This window comes from Lycium barbarum, chromosome 5 (assembly GCF_019175385.1).
Source record: "Lycium barbarum isolate Lr01 chromosome 5, ASM1917538v2, whole genome shotgun sequence".
Lineage (NCBI taxonomy): Eukaryota > Viridiplantae > Streptophyta > Magnoliopsida > Solanales > Solanaceae > Lycium > Lycium barbarum.
In genome coordinates this window covers 8603688-8625750 of record NC_083341.1, presented here as the reverse complement: position 1 = coordinate 8625750, position 22063 = coordinate 8603688, and the positions used below count along the sequence as shown (strand labels likewise).

The 22063-nt window shown below is 35.9% G+C and overlaps 1 protein-coding gene across 1 annotated transcript; it reads left to right on the top strand.

The window, feature by feature from the left end:
- Positions 1–171: 171 nt before the first annotated feature.
- On the top strand, positions 172–21633 carry LOC132640351 (CASP-like protein 5B1). Its single transcript, XM_060356916.1, has 3 exons — positions 172–551; positions 18380–18512; positions 21166–21633. The coding sequence occupies exons 1-3, from the start codon at positions 421–423 to the stop codon at positions 21364–21366; spliced, it is 465 nt and encodes a 154-aa protein (XP_060212899.1). The 5' UTR covers positions 172–420; the 3' UTR covers positions 21367–21633.
- Positions 21634–22063: the final 430 nt, after the last annotated feature.

The following is a 22063-nucleotide window of genomic DNA, read 5'->3' as shown; positions in this document are numbered from 1 at the left end:
TACATGACCTAAATAATAATTTACTACATGTCTAAGATATTACTCCATATTTATTTTTCCGATTTAATTTATGCTTCTAACAGAAAAAGTTTGATAGACACGATGCCAAAATAAAAAAAAAGGGACAAGTTTAATTATGCATTAAGCCTCCATAAAATAATGCCAACGTCATATTCATGTTGGTGTTCTTATATACCAAAAAGAACATTCCCTCTCCCTCTTACTCTTTTTCACCTAATCCAATTATCTTTCCCACAAATCTCACTGTAGTCCTAATCTAACAAACACCCATAAACAAAATCTACATCAATTTGGTTTTGGATCTAGGGTTCATTTCCAATTAGTTCAATGAAGGGTGTTTGTCTATTTTGCAGTAAATGAACAAAAAACATAGCCATAAGTAAGATTCAGGGTGTGAGGATGAAGGAGTTGTTTGGGGGACCAGGGAAAGTGAGTGGGCTGATATTGAGAATGGGACAGTCTATATTTGCAGCAGCTTCTATATCTGTTATGGCTTCTTCTCATGGTTTCTCCACTTGTACTGCTTTCTGGTACACTATTCATTCTCTCTCTTATTTCTTTGTCTAGTTTTTTTCTTTTTTTTTTTAAATGTAACAACGGTAAATTTGTCTCTGTGTGACTTAAGAGCCTGGTTGGATGGGGTTATAACTTGTGCCTTTGGCTTATTTTTGTTATTTTAGCTTAAAATCACCTTTTTTTATCTTGTTCAAACACTAAAAAAAATGGTTAAAAGCTATTTTGGCTTAAAAACATCTAAAATAAACCATCCAACTAGGCTCATATAGGTCACGGGTTTGAGCCGTGGAAGCAGCCGCTAATGCTTGCATTAGGGTAGGTTGTCTGTATGGTGCGACCCTGCCCCGAACCTTGCTAAGGCGTGATGCTTTGTGCACCAGACTGCCCTTTTTCGGAAAAAATTGAAGTGGGTGTGAAAACACACACACATACACACACTTAAGGCCTATGGGGCATATTTATAGATGGGTCTTTTTTTTTTTTTTTTCCTATTGGAAATTTGAGCATTTAATTTGTGAAAATGATGTTTACATTCTGACTTGTGCTTGCATTAAACATTTGGATTAATACATTCATAGCCCCTTAAACTTGCCTCTACATTTCATTCAGACACTCGAACTATGACTTGTTCCAATTGAGCACCTGAACACATGATAAAGTGTTCCTATTAGATACTTTTGATTCAAATTTTGGAAAACTTTTGGGCATGTTCTCAAGTTCCAATTACAATAGATAAGTTAACCACTTAAAATATGCCACCTGCTTTAATAATACACATTAGCCTCAATAAGTTGTAAAACCTCAAGCATATTCCAGTTGAGGCAAATGTATATAATTGAATGAGATAACATATTTTATGTCATTAACTTAACTACCTAATAGACGCTTGAGAGAATGTACAAAAAAGAAAAAAAATTGAACCGGAAGTGTCTAATAGGAACATTTTATTATTTGTTTAGGTGCTCAATTGGAACATACCGTAGTTCGAGTGTCTAAATGAAATTTACTAACAAATGTAAGGAGTTGTTTCGTATATCCAATATTCCATTTCAGAATTATATAACTCATCTTCGATGGGTTCAAGTCTAATGGAATATGCTAATCTGAGGGTGTCAACCTTAGATTTATATTCTGTATTTCCTTTATTGGGACATTCATTGGCGTAATGGCCTTCTTCTTGACATATCCAACATTGGCATGATTTCTTGCCTTTTGGACAATATTTATCTTTTTTGGTCTTTTTACCAAAATGTTTTTTCCTTTCACTCTTTTTGCGAAAGTATTTTTTCCTATTACCTGTAGAGGCTTTTTGGAATTTCTTATATGGGACTTTTTTCCAAGAACGTTTTTTCTTAGAATATTTTTTTCCTTTTCGGAATTTTTTCTTCCTATCTCTCCCCCCCTCCATGGGTGCACAACCATATTTAGTAACTCGATCTGCGACTTTTTCGCAGCAGAGTTCTATTTCTGCTTCTTTTTTGAGCATTTCTTGGTTACATTGTAGCTTGAGCCATTTATCTAGTGCGGTAACTCGTCCTCCTAGATTATTAGCTAATCCTAGCTCATTTTGTAACTTTGCATAGTACTTAGTAACTTCCTTACTAATTCCTATGGGCAGTTTACTGAAGAACATTGCTAAAGCTAATGTCTTATTGGTTTCTGAGAGATTATAGAAATATTTTTTGAATTCACATACGAAGCTTTTAACATCGCACATATCACATATTTGTAGATTGGTTATATGCCACCATGCTTCAGATTGGCTGAGTTCCCATTCTGCAAGTCTTAAGGACGATAGTCCTGTGAATTCTTCTAATAGCTTCAAGGCTATAGCTTCTAGTATTAGATGAGGTTCTTTGTATTTAAGTTTATCATCTGTTCCTCCTATAACTTCTGCTACAAAAGGAATTGTTTGTCTCATCAAAAAATTGAGAGCATTTCCTGAAGTATGTCCTAGCACATAATTGAATATGAGCATTGACGATACTTGCCCTAATTGAGCGCTATTTAATTGCATGTGCATTCCAAGGACTTTTGCCCAATCCTGGATTTCTCTGGCTACATCTTCTATGCAGTCAATGTTAAGGATAAGGTCCTCTATGTTTTTTCTAGGCGTAACAATCTTAGGCCTGAATTCTATCGGTATATGGGTAATTCCTCCCTTTTTACCGCTTTTTTTGTGGTATCCTACTTGTTGTAGTTCTCGATCCACATAATCTTCTAGGTCAATTACTGGACCCTGTGTGTTTCTTCTTTGTTGAGGCTGAACCTGTTGATGAACACTACTTGTAGCTTCATCTTCACCTAAGAAGAATGGATTTTCCTCCTCACTGTCGGAGCTATCATAGTCTAGGACTATATCTTCGAATTCCGGTGTTTCGGATTCTTCTATTTCTTTTGGAGTTGTATAAGATCTCGTATTTGGAAAAGACTTCTTTTTCTTTGTCCTTGAAATCTAAATGTATGTTTTTCCTATTGTCTTCTAGGATATCTATTATCTTGGCTAGATGATTTTCTAGTGTCAAGGTAATATCTTCTAATGCCTTTTCTAAGCCTATGGCTTGACGAGGTATCTGGTGTACAATACTGTATGAGAGTACTTCCATTATGTTGTTAAGGAGTGCTCCTATTTGGCTGAATCTAACTGAGATATGTTGGTTAGAAGAAGCTATTTCTGTGTTGATACCTAAAAGGTAAGATGAAGATGGTTTTAGATTTCTAGGGATTCTAAGAACCTTTCCATCTGTTAGTAATCCTGGGACGTCACTTAATCCTGGGGCTACTATTATTTCGTCTAAAGGTAGACTACTTAGAGATGAGGTACTTGTTGTACTCATTCTGGTTGATCTAACTTCCAATAATTTTCGAGTTGATTGAGTTGTACTATCAACTTATTTATCTTTTCACTATGTTTTGGTTCGTTAACTCGCTCTGATACCACGTTTTCTCGACGCGCTGATACCGGGTTAAGGTGGTCTTTGTCGTCTGTGTTGTGCGGATTATTTCTTTTGATATCTTTAGAAGTATTCACTTCCTGTGACATCTTCGTATCCATAGACTATCCAATCTAGCCAATGTTCATATTCTATAACATCTTTCTGAATCATTCGATCTATATATTTAAGATAATCTTCTAGAATAAATTTCCAGTAGATTTCTTTGACTACTAAATCCGGTAGATCTAGTTGTGTAATAATCCAGACTTTTTCCAGATTCATTTTTTAAGACCTTCTAGATAGTATCTATCTATTTGATCTTGGAGTTCTTTTATTTTCCTTGTGGAAACATCTGCTAAGCTTATTGGCTTATCTGGTAGAATGATGGGAACATCCTTTTGGGCTATTTTGGGTTTTTTTTCTTCTCTTTGTGGAGAGTAGAAAACTTGTTTTGGGATGGATACTGAACTTGATGGTTCGTCTTTTATCATCCTAAATGATTGTGTATTTCTATCATCTTTTCTGATAGTATTTGACTCATTTTTCAATCTAAACATGGGAGTATTAACTTCCATTTTTAGTATATTTCCAAAAAGTTTATCAACTTCTATTTTTGGTGAATACCTAAATGTGAGACTATGGTGACTATTCGTCAAAGCATAGTTCATCCTATAGAAGGCTGTGAATGGGTGATTACCCTTTTTCATGAGAGGTGCTCTGTCAAGTTTATACTTGATGATAACAGCTCTATCTAGATCCTGGTCCATAAGACTCATACTTAATTGAAGATTGATATTAAACTTCAATGTTTCTCCTACTAGGTTTCCTGAACCTGTAGCTATAACACTTTCGTGTTCATTTTGAATTCTATCATCTCTGATGATTTCTGATAAAATTAAATGGAACTGGACAAAAGAAGATACACAAGCTGTTTTGAATATTAAAGACATGTGTAAAACTTTGCCAGAATTATATAATCCTAAAGCTGAAGATTTTCTTATTATTGAAACTGATGCTTCTAAGGATACATGGGCTGGTTGTATGCTAGCTATTCCTCAAGGTAAAAGATTACTAAACCTTGATGAACATGGAGATATTAAAGCCTATGATGAAAATCAGACAGGCAAAAATAATCTCATTACATATGGACATAGTTCCAAGCCTAACGGCACAATACATATGGCATCTTTTGATGACCAATCGGCAAGGAAGAGAAACATCCTTGACTCAGACCAAGCTCCACTATCCCAAAAGGAAAATCAGCTTCATGCCCAAATAGAAAAGCATTCTTCAAAGCTTTGCAAATATATTTCAGGAACCTTCACAGCCACTGAACAAAACTATACAGTACATGAGCTTGAAACGTTAGCCTGCAAAAAAGTCTTATCAAAATGGAGATTAGAACTACTAGGAACCAGATTCGAACTAAGAGTCGATTCAAAATACCTAACAGGATTTCTTCGATATAACCTTAGCACAGATTACAAAAATGCTAGGTTAATAAGATGGCAGCAGATAATGTTGCAATACTCACCATATATCAAATATATCAAAAGTGATAAGAAAAGTTTTGCAGATACCCTAACAAGGGAATGGAAGCAATCATAAAACAGCATCAAAATGAGCTCAAACAGAAGCGACAGCAGATGGCAGCGCTTCAATTTCTTTTAGAGTATCCAATGTTTCGGATTCTTCTATTTCTTTTGGAGTTGTATCCAATGTTTGCATTAATAACTCGAGGCGCTATAGCCTCGAAGCTATTAGAAGAATTCACAGGACTATCGTCCTTAAGACTTGCAGAATGGGAACTCAGCCAATCTTAAGCATGTTGGCATATAACCAATCTACAAATATGTGATATGTGCGATGTTAAAAGCTTCGTATGTGAATTCAAAAAATATTTCTACAATCTCTCAGAAACCAATAAGACATTAGCTTTAGCAATGTTCTTCAGTAAACTGCCCATAGGAATTAGTAAGGAAGTTACTAAGTACTATGCAAAGTTACAAAATGCGCTAGGATTAGCTAATAATCTAGGAGGACGAGTTACCGCACTAGATAAATGGCTCAAGCTACAATGTAACCAAGAAATGCTCAAAAAAGAAGCAGAAATAGAACTCTGCTGCGAAAAAGTCGCAGATCGAGTTACTAAATATGGTTGTGCACCCATGGAGGGGGGGAGAGATAGGAAGAAAAAATTCCGAAAAGAAAAAAAAAATATTCTAAGAAAAAACGTTCTTGGAAAAAAGTCCCATATAAGAAATTCCAAAAAGCCTCTACAGGTAATAGGAAAAAATACTTTCGCAAAAAGAGTGAAAGGAAAAAACATTTTGGTAAAAAGACCAAAAAAGATAAATACTGTCCAAAAGGCAAGAAATCATGCCAATGTTGGATATGTCAAGAAGAAGGCCATTACGCCAATGAATGTCCCAATAAAGGAAATACAGAATATAAATCTAAGGTTGACACCCTCAGATTAGCATATTCCATTAGACTTGAACCCATCGAAGATGAGTTATATAATTCTGAAATGGAATATTGGATATACGAAACAGATAGTTCTTCAGATGAAGAAACAACAAGTAGCGATTCGGAAGAATAAGAATCAGAATGCTACCTTTATAAATGTTACCATTTTAGGTAAACAGATATCTGCCTATATCGATACTGGAGCAAACTTCTGCTTTGGAAGAGATATTATAGGTAAAGGTAAATGGAAAAAACTTAAAGAACCCAAGCGAATTACTATCGCTGACAAAAGTTCTCATTATATATGGTATGCATTGGACTACCCAGATATATATATACAGGGATTCAAATTCCCATGTAAAAGAATATATAAACATGATTCAGGCATAGACCTAATCATAGGAAATAACTTTCTTAAGTTATATGAACCTTTTACACAAAGGTTAGATACCTGAACAGGAAGTTAAGGTAAAAAACAAAATACCTTACACAACCAGAGATATAGAAGAATTTACAAAAGAATGTAAAGATCTTTTAGAAAAAGGCATAATCAGGAAAAGTAACAGTCCACACTGTGCACCTGCATTTTATGTAGAAAATAAAAATGAAATAAAAAGAGGTCAAAGACGTATGGTGATCAACTATAAAAAAATGAATGAATCCACCATAGGAGATAGCTATCAGCTACCCCGAAAGGATCATATTTTAGAGTTACTTAAGGGTTGCTCATATTTTAGTGTCTTTGATGCAAAATCAGGATTTTGGCAGCTACGGTTAAGCGAAGAAACCAAGCCGCTAACAGCCTTTACATGTCCGCCACAGGCAATGTACGAATGGAACGTATTACCCTTTGGCTTGAAACAGGCTCCACCCATATTTCAACGATTTATGGATGAAGTTTTAAATGGTTTGAATTACTGTTCAATTGCTTACATAGATGATGTAATTGTTTTTTCAAAAACAAAGGAACAACATGTCGAAGACGTTACTAAAGTTTTAGAACGCTTTAAAGAAAAAGGTCTTGTAATTTCTGCAAAGAAATCAAAGATTTTACAAACAGAAATTGACTATTTGGGATTACATATTAATGCCAATGGATCAATTAAACTCTCAAATGATTTGTCAGAAAAAATACAAAGATTTCCTGACAAATTAGAAGATCGCAAGCAAATTCAGAGATTCCTTGGAGTACTGAATTATATTGCAGATCAAGGTTTTATCAAAAATCTTGCAAAAGAAAGACGGATTTTACAGAAAAAGATTTCTGATAAAATTAAATGGAACTGGACAAAAGAAATACACAAGCTGTTTTGAATATTAAAGACATGTGTAAAACTTTGCCAGAATTATATAATCCTAAAGCTGAAGATTTTCTTATTATTGAAACTGATGCTTCTAAGGATACATGGGCTGGTTGTATGCTAGCTATTCCTCAAGGTAAAAGATTACTAAACCTTGATGAACATGGAGATATTAAAGCCTATGATGAAAATCAGACAGGCAAAAATAATCTCATTACATATGGACATAGTTCCAAGCCTAACGGCACAATACATATGGCATCTTCTGATGACCAATCGGCAAGGAAGAGAAACATCCTTGACTCAGACCAAGCTCCACTATCCCAAAAGGAAAATCAGCTTCATGCCCAAATAGAAAAGCATTCTTCAAAGCTTTGCAAATATATTTCAGGAACCTTCACAGCCACTGAACAAAACTATACAGTACATGAGCTTGAAACGTTAGCCTGCAAAAAAGTCTTATCAAAATGGAGATTAGAACTGCTAGGAACCAGATTCGAACTAAGAGTCGATTCAAAATACCTAACAGGATTTCTTCGATATAACCTTAGCACAGATTACAAAAATGCTAGGTTAATAAGATGGCAGCAGATAATGTTGCAATACTCACCATATATCAAATATATCAAAAGTGATAAGAAAAGTTTTGCAGATACCCTAACAAGGGAATGGAAGCAATCATAAAACAGCATCAAAATGAGCTCAAACAGAAGCGACAGCAGATGGCAGCGCTTCAAAAGCAAATATCCAAGATGGAGAAATCATTGGAAATGCTCATGGCAATAAATGCAGATGAAGATGACGAATCTTCACCCGAACCAATCCCAGTTGTTAAAACTGAGAAGAAAACATGGTCAGATTTAGTGGAAGACGAAGCACAGTCCTCTACTAAGGAAACAAAGAAATGGTATGTGATATACGATGGAGACCACCCTGGTCTTTACAATTCATGGGGAATTGCCTCATCACACATACATGGAAAGAACGTAAAACATGAGAGCTTCAAAACTAAAGAAGCAGCTCAAGAATCTTTTGATAACTTTCAAAAGAAATACAGTACTAAGCTACTCAGGCCAGTACAGGAAAAAATATGGTAGTTATTGGGAAAACTACACAGCTCCAGGATATGATGAAAAATGTCCTAAGAAACGACGAATGTACTAACGAAGCCACTAGCGCTTCACTTGTTACATTTTGCAGGAACTGGAGATTGATCGCAGACTATCGCGAGGAATACTCAAAGCAGGGATTTTATCCCAAATATGGAGGACAAGGCTGCTTAAGAGCAGTATTCATAGAAGACGCAGATCCAATCACGGTCTACAGCTTCTTTCTACATGGTATGGTAGATTCCATATATACCAGGAGTATCAAGGTACTCTCACAATTTCCTCAGCGCTTTCAGATGCTGATCAAGAAATACATAGACAACTTTGCTAAAGGCCAAGTCATCTACCTACGAATACGGTCAACATACCCGGTATTCGATGACACGGACAAAGCAAATTTGTTAGTGCCTTCACTTGCACTAATCAGCATGGGAGTGGTCGGAAAGACAGGATTACCACCCAAAGATATTCCGATCTACCCAGAAATAGATGGAATCTGCATGGCAACAGCATATGCCGGCTTATTCAAAGCAATAGCGGACTTCGGAAAACAGCCGACTATTCGAGTCCACTACTCAAATGGCAGGAACATAGTGGTTTACACCAAGAATAGTAAACCTATCACTGCAGAAGGAGCAGCACACATAGTAGCCATGGAAAGATGTTTTTACGACTTTTCAGGCGTACTACAAAATGTTCCGTTGGATCTACAGAGAATGATCTGTCAAATGATTCGATGGAATAAAAATCATCTGTGCATATTCTGTCAACAGAAAGATAATGAGAAGGCTCCACAACAGCCAAGCTCGGAAGATGACGACTTCGTCGACACCAACAGCCTTCACGCCGATGAAGCCTATGGAGACGAAGAAGCAGAGCTGAGTCACCCATGACATCAGCATCAACATAGCATCTTTGATAGTGGCCGACACTATGTCCCACTAAAAAAGAAAAGCAGTGGTCACGCACGTTAAAACGTTGTATCAGTTTGCTTTTTCTTTTTTCTTTTCTTGGGGGGGTGAGATGTCATAATCTCCACCGAAAGTTTTTTGTTTGATATGTGAGTGTCCCTTTATCACTACCCTACATGGGAAAAACTGTGGACACGCGTCTTTAATTATTGTACTATGTGGACCGCACCTTATCTCTTCACGCGGTTTGCTTTATGTAAATTATTGACGACCTATCTTTAGTTGCCTATATAAGACATGCTAGAGGCACTAAGATCGGGGAGTTAAAATTGAGTCAGTCTTGTATGGTATAGTACGCAGATTAAAGGAATAAAGGGAAGGAGTCCGCTTTTCCGCCAATCGCAGTACGTAGCCCAGTTACAGACGTAAGTAGCAATTACTCCACGAATAGTAAGAATCTACATATCTTACTTATATATCTCTTTACTTGAAACAATTGATTTTATTGTTTTTATTATTACATGTTATCATTCTTTTAGCTATGTCTAAAGAAAAAATCTCAAAAGATATATTTGAAGAATATAAGAAAGATGAAGAGAATGAATACTCTTTAAACACAGAATAATGTGTTTTTGGACATAGGCTCTGATACCACGTTTTCTCGACGCGCTGAATCTTGTCCTCTAGTTCATTCATTCCCTACCATAGTACCATAACCTGGGGTTTGGGATGGTAAGAGTATTTACAGGTGCTGTTCCAGCAGGTGTAATATTTGGTCTTAGTAAAAGGTTATCTACCTTTGTATTAAGAGCATTGATCATTCCAAGAAGGTTTTGATCTATATTAGATTCTGAAGATGTTTTATTTCTATCAGAATTAATAGCTATTTGTTTTAGCCTTTCTATAATTTCTAGAATAGCTTGTGTTTGGTCAGTTCTTTTGGAGATATCCGAATCATTTTCTCTGGCTAATGCTTGTATGTATTCCTGAAGGGTGTGTACAGCAGTATCCAAGTTTCCTAAGATACCTTGAAGAGGTGTTTGAGTAACTCTTCTATGTATATCAACAAGAATATCTACAATTGTATTTACTTGTGGGTTATACGTGTGGAATAGATGTGGGTAGGTTCCATTATGGTCTCTACACGCACAGTATTCTAAACCATTGAAGAACTCTTTTGAGGGTTCTCTATATCCTTCTGAGAATTCAGTACTGAAATCAGCATTCTTTCTGAATTCTAAGTCTAATGTATTGCCATATTTCCTTCCAATGGCTATTTTAAGCATGCCAACTTCTCTAGCTATTTCATGAATCAAGTCACTTTGTGGCTTAACTATTTCTTCTAGGGAATCTAGTCGATTTCCTATTTGTATTCCTAATGTTCGAAACTTGTCATGGGTTTCAGACATTATTCTCCTAGAGTATCTTTCAAGTATTTCTCAATACTTTCTATTTTGTTGAGAACGATTTTCTCATTTGCTGCTGACTGAGCTATATATTTTTCTAGAGTTTCTTCTAGATGTTTGATTTTACCCTTTGTCTCTTGAAGGTCAAGATTTAGGAGTAATTCCTTTTGTTCTAGTATTAACTGAACAATAGTTTTCTGGTGACTGTATAAGATCTCGTATTTGGAAAAGACTTCTTTTTCTTTGTCCTTGAAATCTAAATGTATGTTTTTCCTATTGTCTTCTAGGATATCTATTATCTTGGCTAGATGATTTTCTAGTGTCAAGGTAATATCTTCTAATGCCTTTTCTAAGCCTATGGCTTGACGAGGTATCTGGTGTACAATACTGTATGAGAGTACTTCCATTATGTTGTTAAGGAGTGCTCCTATTTGGCTGAATCTAACTGAGATATGTTGGTTAGAAGAAGCTATTTCTGTGTTGATACCTAAAAGGTAAGATGAAGATGGTTTTAGATTTCTAGGGATTCTAAGAACCTTTCCATCTGTTAGTAATCCTGGGACGTCACTTAATCCTGGGGCTACTATTATTTCGTCTAAAGGTAGACTACTTAGAGATGAGGTACTTGTTGTACTCATTCTGGTTGATCTAACTTCCAATAATTTTCGAGTTGATTGAGTTGTACTATCAACTTATTTATCTTTTCACTATGTTTTGGTTCGTTAACTCGCTCTGATACCACGTTTTCTCGACGCGCTGATACCGGGTTAAGGTGGTCTTTGTCGTCTGTGTTGTGCGGATTATTTCTTTTGATATCTTTAGAAGTATTCACTTCCTGTGACATCTTCGTATCCATAGACTATCCAATCTAGCCAATGTTCATATTCTATAACATCTTTCTGAATCATTCGATCTATATATTTAAGATAATCTTCTAGAATAAATTTCCAGTAGATTTCTTTGACTACTAAATCCGGTAGATCTAGTTGTGTAATAATCCAGACTTTTTCCAGATTCATTTTTTAAGACCTTCTAGATAGTATCTATCTATTTGATCTTGGAGTTCTTTTATTTTCCTTGTGGAAACATCTGCTAAGCTTATTGGCTTATCTGGTAGAATGATGGGAACATCCTTTTGGGCTATTTTGGGTTTTTTTTCTTCTCTTTGTGGAGAGTAGAAAACTTGTTTTGGGATGGATACTGAACTTGATGGTTCGTCTTTTATCATCCTAAATGATTGTGTATTTCTATCATCTTTTCTGATAGTATTTGACTCATTTTTCAATCTAAACATGGGAGTATTAACTTCCATTTTTAGTATATTTCCAAAAAGTTTATCAACTTCTATTTTTGGTGAATACCTAAATGTGAGACTATGGTGACTATTCGTCAAAGCATAGTTCATCCTATAGAAGGCTGTGAATGGGTGATTACCCTTTTTCATGAGAGGTGCTCTGTCAAGTTTATACTTGATGATAACAGCTCTATCTAGATCCTGGTCCATAAGACTCATACTTAATTGAAGATTGATATTAAACTTCAATGTTTCTCCTACTAGGTTTCCTGAACCTGTAGCTATAACACTTTCGTGTTCATTTTGAATTCTATCATCTCTGATAAGAAACTTGATAGGTGCATCTATTCCTGCGCTAAATGTAGATTTAAGCAAGATTTGCATAACACTAACATGAAGATATTTAATCTTATGTCTATCTGATTCTCTTTTAAAAGAGGCTATCTTAGCTTGTATAGCTTGCCTATTTACCATGGGTATGTACATGTCTCCTTCGGTTTGTTCCTGAGGGACTGCTATTTCTCCTTCCATTAGTCCGTAATAGACTATATTTGATCTCTTAATTAGATTACTAATTCCATTTTTTAGAGATATAAAGTTTTGTTGATTAGTAACATCAAAACCTATTTCTCTTATCTTTTGAAGATCTAAGAGTGTGTTTAAAGAGTATTCATTCTCTTCATCTTTCTTATATTCTTCAAATATATCTTTTGAGATTTTTTCTTTAGACATAGCTAAAAGAATGATAACATGTAATAATAAAAACAATAAAATCAATTGTTTCAAGTAAAGAGATATGTAAGTAAGATATGTAGATTCTTACTATTCGTGGAGTAATTGGTACTTACGTCTGTAACTGGGCTACGTACTGCGATTGGCGGAAAAGCGGACTCCTTCCCTTTATTCCTTTAATCTGCGTACTATACCATACAAGACTGACTCAATTTTAACTCCTCGATCTTAGTGCCTCTAGCATGTCTTATATAGGCAACTAAAGATAGGTCATCAATAATTTACATAAAGCAAACCGCGTGAAAAGATAAGGTGCGGTCCACATAGTACAATAATTAAAGACGCGTGTCCACAGTTTTTCCCATGTAGGGTAGTGATAAAGGGACACTCACATATCAAACAAAAAACTTTCGGTGGAGATTATGACATCTCACCCCCCCCCCCCGAGAAAAGAAAAAAGAAAAAGCAAACTGATACAACGTTTTAACGTGCGTGACCACTGCTTTTCTTTTTTAGTGGGACATAGTGTCGGCCACTATCAAAGATGCTATGTTGATGCTGATGTCATGGGTGACTCAGCTCTGCTTCTTCGTCTCCATAGGCTTCATCGGCGTGAAGGCTGTTGGTGTCGACGAAGTCGTCATCTTCCGAGCTTGGCTGTTGTGGAGCCTTCTCATTATCTTTCTGTTGACAGAATATGCACAGATGATTTTTATTCCATCGAATCATTTGACAGATCATTCTCTGTAGATCCAACGGAACATTTTGTAGTACGCCTGAAAAGTCGTAAAAACATCTTTCCATGGCTACTATGTGTGCTGCTCCTTCTGCAGTGATAGGTTTACTATTCTTGGTGTAAACCACTATGTTCCTGCCATTTGAGTAGTGGACTCGAATAGTCGGCTGTTTTCCGAAGTCCGCTATTGCTTTGAATAAGCCGGCATATGCTGTTGCCATGCAGATTCCATCTATTTCTGGGTAGATCGGAATATCTTTGGGTGGTAATCCTGTCTTTCCGACCACTCCCATGCTGATTAGTGCAAGTGAAGGCACTAACAAATTTGCTTTGTCCGTGTCATCGAATACCGGGTATGTTGACCGTATTCGTAGGTAGATGACTTGGCCTTTAGCAAAGTTGTCTATGTATTTCTTGATCAGCATCTGAAAGCGCTGAGGAAATTGTGAGAGTACCTTGATACTCCTGGTATATATGGAATCTACCATACCATGTAGAAAGAAGCTGTAGATCGTGATTGGATCTGCGTCTTCTATGAATACTGCTCTTAAGCAGCCTTGTCCTCCATATTTGGGATAAAATCCCTGCTTTGAGTATTCCTCGCGATAGTCTGCGATCAATCTCCAGTTCCTGCAAAATGTAACAAGTGAAGCGCTAGTGGCTTCGTTAGTACATTCGTCGTTTCTTAGGACATTTTTCATCATATCCTGGAGCTGTGTAGTTTTCCCAATAACTACCATATTTTTTCCTGTACTGGCCTGAGTAGCTTAGTACTGTATTTCTTTTGAAAGTTATCAAAAGATTCTTGAGCTGCTTCTTTAGTTTTGAAGCTCTCATGTTTTACGTTCTTTCCATGTATGTGTGATGAGGCAATTCCCCATGAATTGTAAAGACCAGGGTGGTCTCCATCGTATATCACATACCATTTCTTTGTTTCCTTAGTAGAGGACTGTGCTTCGTCTTCCACTAAATCTGACCATGTTTTCTTCTCAGTTTTAACAACTGGGATTGGTTCGGGTGAAGATTCGTCATCTTCATCTGCATTTATTGCCATGAGCATTTCCAATGATTTCTCCATCTTGGATATTTGCTTTTGAAGCGCTGCCATCTGCTGTCGCTTCTGTTTGAGCTCATTTTGATGCTGTTTTATGATTGCTTCCATTCCCTTGTTAGGGTATCTGCAAAACTTTTCTTATCACTTTTGATATATTTGATATATGGTGAGTATTGCAACATTATCTGCTGCCATCTTATTAACCTAGCATTTTTGTAATCTGTGCTAAGGTTATATCGAAGAAATCCTGTTAGGTATTTTGAATCGACTCTTAGTTCGAATCTGGTTCCTAGCAGTTCTAATCTCCATTTTGATAAGACTTTTTTGCAGGCTAACGTTTCAAGCTCATGTACTGTATAGTTTTGTTCAGTGGCTGTGAAGGTTCCTGAAATATATTTGCAAAGCTTTGAAGAATGCTTTTCTATTTGGGCATGAAGCTGATTTTCCTTTTGGGATAGTGGAGCTTGGTCTGAGTCAAGGATGTTTCTCTTCCTTGCCGATTGGTCATCAGAAGATGCCATATGTATTGTGCCGTTAGGCTTGGAACTATGTCCATATGTAATGAGATTATTTTTGCCTGTCTGATTTTCATCATAGGCTTTAATATCTCCATGTTCATCAAGGTTTAGTAATCTTTTACCTTGAGGAATAGCTAGCATACAACCAGCCCATGTATCCTTAGAAGCATCAGTTTCAATAATAAGAAAATCTTCAGCTTTAGGATTATATAATTCTGGCAAAGTTTTACACATGTCTTTAATATTCAAAACAGCTTGTGTATTTCTTTTGTCCAGTTCCATTTAATTTTATCAGAAATCTTTTTCTGTAAAATCCGTCTTTCTTTTGCAAGATTTTTGATAAAACCTTGATCTGCAATATAATTCAGTACTCCAAGGAATCTCTGAATTTGCTTGCGATCTTCTAATTTGTCAGGAAATCTTTGTATTTTTTCTGGCAAATCATTTGAGAGTTTAATTGATCCATTGGCATTAATATGTAATCCCAAATAGTCAATTTCTGTTTGTAAAATCTTTGATTTCTTTGCAGAAATTACAAGACCTTTTTCTTTAAAGCGTTCTAAAACTTTAGTAACGTCTTCGACATGTTGTTCCTTTGTTTTTGAAAAAACAATTACATCATCTATGTAAGCAATTGAACAGTAATTCAAACCATTTAAAACTTCATCCATAAATCGTTGAAATATGGGTGGAGCCTGTTTCAAGCCAAAGGGTAATACGTTCCATTCGTACATTGCCTGTGGCGGACATGTAAAGGCTGTTAGCGGCTTGGTTTCTTCGCTTAACCGTAGCTGCCAAAATCCTGATTTTGCATCAAAGACACTAAAATATGAGCAACCCTTAAGTAACTCTAAAATATGATCCTTTCGGGGTAGCTGATAGCTATCTCCTATGGTGGATTCATTCATTTTTTTATAGTTGATCACCATACGTCTTTGACCTCTTTTTATTTCATTTTTATTTTCTACATAAAATGCAGGTGCACAGTGTGGACTGTTACTTTTCCTGATTATGCCTTTTTCTAAAAGATCTTTACATTCTTTTGTAAATTCTTCTATATCTCTGGTTGTGTAAGGTATTTTGTTTTTTACCTTAACTTCCTGTTCAGGATTCTTAAGTTTAATAACAACTAATTCTGTATTAGTGTTTTTAATATCTAAAGGGTTATTTGCACTTACTTCTTGAAGTTTATTTTCTAGAATCTGTTCTGTGGTAAGAAAGAATCTAATCATGTTTAAGACATCTTTTGTCATTAGCCGCAATACATCATAGTAACTTAGTATTGGAGCCGAAACTATTTGTTTCTTTTGTTTTCCTATTTTTGGACATAGGATTTCAATTGTATCTAACCTTTGTGTAAAAGGTTCATATAACTTAAGAAAGTTATTTCCTATGATTAGGTCTATGTCTGAATCATGTTTATATATTCTTTTACATGGGAATTTGAATCCCTGTATATATATATCTGGGTAGTCCAATGCATACCATATATAATGAGAACTTTTGTCAGCGATAGTAATTCGCTTGGGTTCTTTAAGTTTTTTCCATTTACCTTTACCTATAATATCTCTTCCAAAGCATAAGTTTGCTCCAGTATCGATATAGGCAGATATCTGTTTACCTAAAATGGTAACATTTATAAAGGTAGCATTCTGATTCTTATTCTTCCGAATCGCTACTTGTTGTTTCTTCATCTGAAGAACTATCTGTTTCGTATATCCAATATTCCATTTCAGAATTATATAACTCATCTTCGATGGGTTCAAGTCTAATGGAATATGCTAATCTGAGGGTGTCAACCTTAGATTTATATTCTGTATTTCCTTTATTGGGACATTTGAAGTACTCTCATACAGTATGAAAGTACTCTTTAAAATACTCTTTAAATAGCACTCCTTAACAACATAATGGAAGTACTCTCATACAGTATTGTACACCAGATACCTCGTCAAGCCATAGGCTTAGAAAAGGCATTAGAAGATATTACCTTGACACTAGAAAATCATCTAGCCAAGATAATAGATATCCTAGAAGACAATAGGAAAAACATACATTTAGATTTCAAGGACAATGTATTAAGTCTAAACATTTTGTTATTGGTCGTTTCTTTTCTTTGGCTTGGTGAAGTAAGGGGCTTTTGTATTTAGTTTCATCAGACATAGGCTCGTAATCAGGGGGCGGACCTAGAGTACTGCAAGGGGGTTCGTTGAAAAATTATACTTAATATATAAGGTTAACCTTATTTTTTATGTATGTATAGTAGATGTTGAATCCCTTTGGCTTCTTCCTATGTTTATTTTTTATATTTTGAATCCCTTGGTGAAATTTCTGGCTTCAGTACTGCACGAAGCGAAGTGTTAAACTTTCTTAAAGTATGAAATAGAGGTTTTTAAAGTGAGATAGCAGTGTATATGAGCTATTTGATTAAGCTAACATCATTCAGTCAGTCTAGCTAAGATTACATTACCAGGGTAAATATTGCTTGCTGCTGATGCATAGTTTTTGTAGATTTATCATCCTTGGGCTATTATAGCGTGAGAGCACCTGCCTTATCTAGCCCCAGTTGCTGAACTTTTCCTCTACAAGCATTCAACCATTTCATATCCTCCTCAAAAACACTAGGTGATTTCTTTCCATCTGTCCTAGCCTTGGTGGACAAAGTTAATTGGTACCTGTTGCTGGATGATAAAAAAAAAAATCATCCTTTCTGTTCTCTCTTTGAAAAAATAAAGTTGTGTCCCTTTGAATGCTGAAGTTTCCAGTCTTTGGATTCTTCTGAATGTCTTGCACAAAAGGTTCTAGAATAGTGCAAGTTAAGGTAGTTTAAAAGAACTGTAAAGTCATATTCTGCTCTCCAAATATTGGAAAAACACATTTGTTTTAGAACTTGGATTCTGATTGCATGAGAGCCTAATTTTTTTGGATTAAATGCAGTTATATTCATAAACGATAGTTGCCTTCAGTCCAGCAGGATTTTCCATCTACCAGAATTAGCAATTACCTATGATTTGATAATAGGTTAACTTGCCTCACCTTTGAGAATCTGTAATAGTTCTCGTTGTACTTTAAAGAGTGACTTGGATAGTTATTGGACACCTAGGAAACCCATTGTAAAAGTATTAGTCTGTTGGCCATTAGTATTTTCTAATATGTTTATTAACTTTCCTTTGTTTCATTTTACTACCTTTTCGTATTAACTATCTTTTTGAATGATGACTTTCTGGCTGAACGCTATTTCTTAGCCATAAAGTTGCGTTGCCTTTGACAATTTGTTAAGTGAAATACATTCAGCTTCATGTGGTGATTTCTATCTCTTATGTTGTTCAATAAGTTTATAGCTTGCTCATGCTTCAACCGCATGATTTTCTTGGTTCAGCTATTTAATTGCATCAATGGGGCTGCAATTTCTATGGAGCTTCTCACTCGCCTGCTTGGATATCCATGCCTTAAGATTGAAGAGAGATCTAAGGAATTACGTCTTTCTGAGCTTGCTTGTAGTTGGTGATTGGGTAATCTTCTTTATTCGATCTTCTACCTCATGCATAGATGCTTATCAGTGTGAAGTTACTAATACAACATAAAGATAACCAAACTAGAATGCTCTGTTTGTTTGTTAAATACATATTCTTGAATATTATATTTTTAGCATTCACGCCAATTAGATGAGAAGTCTTATATATTTCCCTTTTCTAGTTAATCAATATAAGAACTTATAGTTTTCGAAATACATCAACACCCCCTCTCAAAGGGAAAAGAAAATATTCTTTTTATTTGGGTGTGTGTGTGTGTGTGTGGGTCGTTGGGGTGGGGGGGAGGGATACATGCAGCTGTTATAACTTAGTAATGGGTTATGTTTGGTTTTCCTGAGTCTAGAAATGTTTCCAAGTATTATGGGAATTTATTGATGAAAGCTGCTAAATTCCAAGATGGAGTCATCTTTTTCAGTTATAAGGAGGCTGAAAGCTAGTTAGCAGTGCGAGCAGCTGTTTTAGCACATGACAACTCCTTAGACAGCATTGTAAAGAGGGATCACGAAATATACTGTCATTGGGTGGCCAGTGTAAACTTTTGGATACTTATTTTATACTTTACCTGATACAAGTTGTTGTAGAAACTCGAAAACCAGCCTATAGTTTGTATATGAAATGATATAGTTCCTTTTCTTTTTTCAATATATTTATATATATCTTAGCATTTCTGTGCTCTGATTATCCTGTATTATCTGTGTCGCTTGCATTATTTCATTTCCATATCGCTTTAAATCTCTTATCCGAATCCGAATCTCTTAACCTTATCTAACAGTATCTGACTTCGTTTTATGCTTTTATTGAGCCGGGGGTCTTTCGGAAACAGCCGTCCTACCTTGGTAGGAGTCAGGTCTGCGTACACTCTACCCTCCCCAGACCCTACGATGTGGGATTTCACTGGGTTGTTGTTGTTGTTGTTGTTGTTATATATATCTTAGCATGTAGTTCCATGACAAGGGAATGGATGTGGCATGTACCTTTTGGAAATATGTTATTGTATGCCTTTAAAAGGTTACATATCAGGGAAAGAAGTTATGGTTTCTGGTAACTGCACCAATAACAAATACTTCTGAGAATGAGGTTATGGTGGGATATGCTTAGCTGGTTCGGTACTTCATGGGTAATGCCAAAAAACGGTGAAAGAGTTGATGTTCCATTGGAAGAGCGGGAGAAGACGCAGGGCATGGAATGTGGTCCCTCTCGCGTTAATGTGGGTTGTATGGAGAGAGAGAAACAGGAGAGCTTTTGAGGGGGTAGAGTTGAGTTTTTTCTCAATTGAGGGGTAGTCTCCGGTCACTTATTTTCTCTTGGTGCACACATAGAGTTCCTTTTTGTATAGAAGATTGGGTGGAGTTTGTAGAGAATCATTTCTTTTTGTAGATTCTTTACCTTTTGGTATACCCCTTGTATACGGCCAGCTTTATGGCCATGTTTATGAATGAAAATACTTTTACTTGATTAAAAAAAAAAAAGACCAGTGAAGTTCTATTGCTAACTCTAGTCTTGCATTTATGAGCTCCTAGTAAAGAAGACTGATATTTTCTGCTGGAACAATTGCTATATTTTTTGCGATATTCAATCCCAGCAGTTCAAAATTTTTAGTGGTTTGAAGTCAAATATGGTTGAACTTGCAAGATATTAATGCTTTCTCAATTGGTGAATCTTTGAGATCCTACTGGAGATACCAAGAAAGCACATAAGATTAACATGGGGATGGAGCATAGCCAAACTGCTCTATTCATTTGATCAGAATAAGACTTGTGCCAAAGGATAGCCTAATCTGACCAAACCCAAATGATGCTACTTCACTCACTTATCGTCCTATATTATTCTATACTCTACAGCCTAAGCATCACAAAGCTAGTACTGTACGTAGTTTTTGACAATCCAATGTAATGATGGTTGTGGACTTTCTTAAGGTAAAGTACTTCTTGCCCTCGACTCATTGAACATAATGCAAATCACTTAGCGTTTTTTTGTCTCCGCTGGGTTTGAACTTTGGTCACCTATCAAGTTCCAGGAAAACTATGGAAGACCAGGGTTCAAATCTCCACTAGAGGCAAAAAAAGGCTAGGTGTTTGATTTCGATCTGCCTAAACCTTGTTGGATATAGTTACTTGGCACCTATGCTGGTGGTGGGAGGTAATAGGTGTCCGGTGGAATAGTGCGAGGTGCACACAAGCTAGAACGTTTTTCCTCTTCTTGTTTTACTCCTCATAAATGACATGGATTCATGGTGGTTGTGAGAGAGATTGGAGATTTGTCCGGTGGTTTCTTTTTACCAAGGCGGAGCTCCACCTCAGCAGATAAATACTTTTTAAAAATGGATTTACATCCTAGTGGGGAGGGATAAGTGGGCTAATTGACTAATAGCGAGGGTAATTTTGTGCCCAAAATAAAACGGAGAGCAAAATTGTTCTATTTCCAATAATTCAGGGTTATTTTTTACCCTTTTAATAAATAAGACTCTATTTATGTTAAAAAGACTGTTATAACTGAGAGACTGTTTATGTTAAAAAGACTGTTATAACTGAGACTCTGTTTATGGTAAAAAGACTATTATAACTGATCCTTTGGCATCATGTCACTTCTGCTCATATTTTGCATTCATGTTGTAAATATTATCATTATGCAGGTGACATCCATTTTATCACTTGCTGCTGCAAGCTCATCAGCTGGCGTGGTAGTCTTGATTGTTAAAGATACAAAGATGTGCAAACAGAGCCCTCAGCTATCCTGCCACATGTTTCAAATTTCAGTAGCTTTGGCTTTCATCTCATGGTTCTTCCTTGCCATTTCTTCCTACGTCATGTTTTGGCTCGCGGCCTCTGATTAAAGGCCCCTTATCCGCACGCTACAACGTTTCATATGGTGATGTGAATATTTTTGACTTTAAGAACTTATGTACAGGAAGTAATTGCTAGGCTTTTCCTGAAGCGGCTTGTTTCTTGGTTCATTGTTTTGAGGTTCATCATATCTGGAAATGAGCCTCTTCTCATTATAACCTTTTTTTTTGTGTGTGTGTAATGCTAAGTGTATGCGATTGATGCATGAAATATGATGTCATCTAATTCCCCAATGTTATCTTAGGTTGCTTATGACATTTGATTTTTGTCCTCTTTATTCTTAAACCAATTCCTTTGATTTGTTATTTTCTAATCAATCGAAGAGTGAACATATAAGTTGCTGGAATTCCCCTTGAAGACACACACACAAAAACCCTTTTCAATGTTGTATTTTGGTGCTAGGACCAAGTGGAGAAACATTGTTCTCTTAGGTTAGTCATATAACATGTGGTGCTTGCTTAAAATTGTTTTAAAGAAGGGTCTTCCCAGAAAAAAACAAAGATGCAAGAAACATTTTTGCATCTTTTTATTTTTACCATCCACCTAGAAAGAGACTTTTTTTTGATAGTTCTACAAAAAAGATTGACAAGCTTTTCTTCTGGTGTTTGGTTAATACACTTCTCATAAAAAATTTAAATCCTCTCCCCAAACAAGTTGTCCAAATTGAAGCAAATGTAGTCAGCGTTT

What these genes read in the sequence shown, in the direction of transcription:
- LOC132640351 (XM_060356916.1), top strand. Translation starts at nt 421, where the DNA reads ATGAAGGAGTTGTTTGGGGGACCAGGGAAAGTGAGTGGGCTGATATTG. An exon ending in TCCACTTGTACTGCTTTCTG is followed by an intron (nt 552 to 18,379) that starts GTACACTATTCA and finishes TTCTTGGTTCAG; the next exon opens with CTATTTAATTGCATCAATGG. An exon ending in TGCTTGTAGTTGGTGATTGG is followed by an intron (nt 18,513 to 21,165) that starts GTAATCTTCTTT and finishes ATCATTATGCAG; the next exon opens with GTGACATCCATTTTATCACT.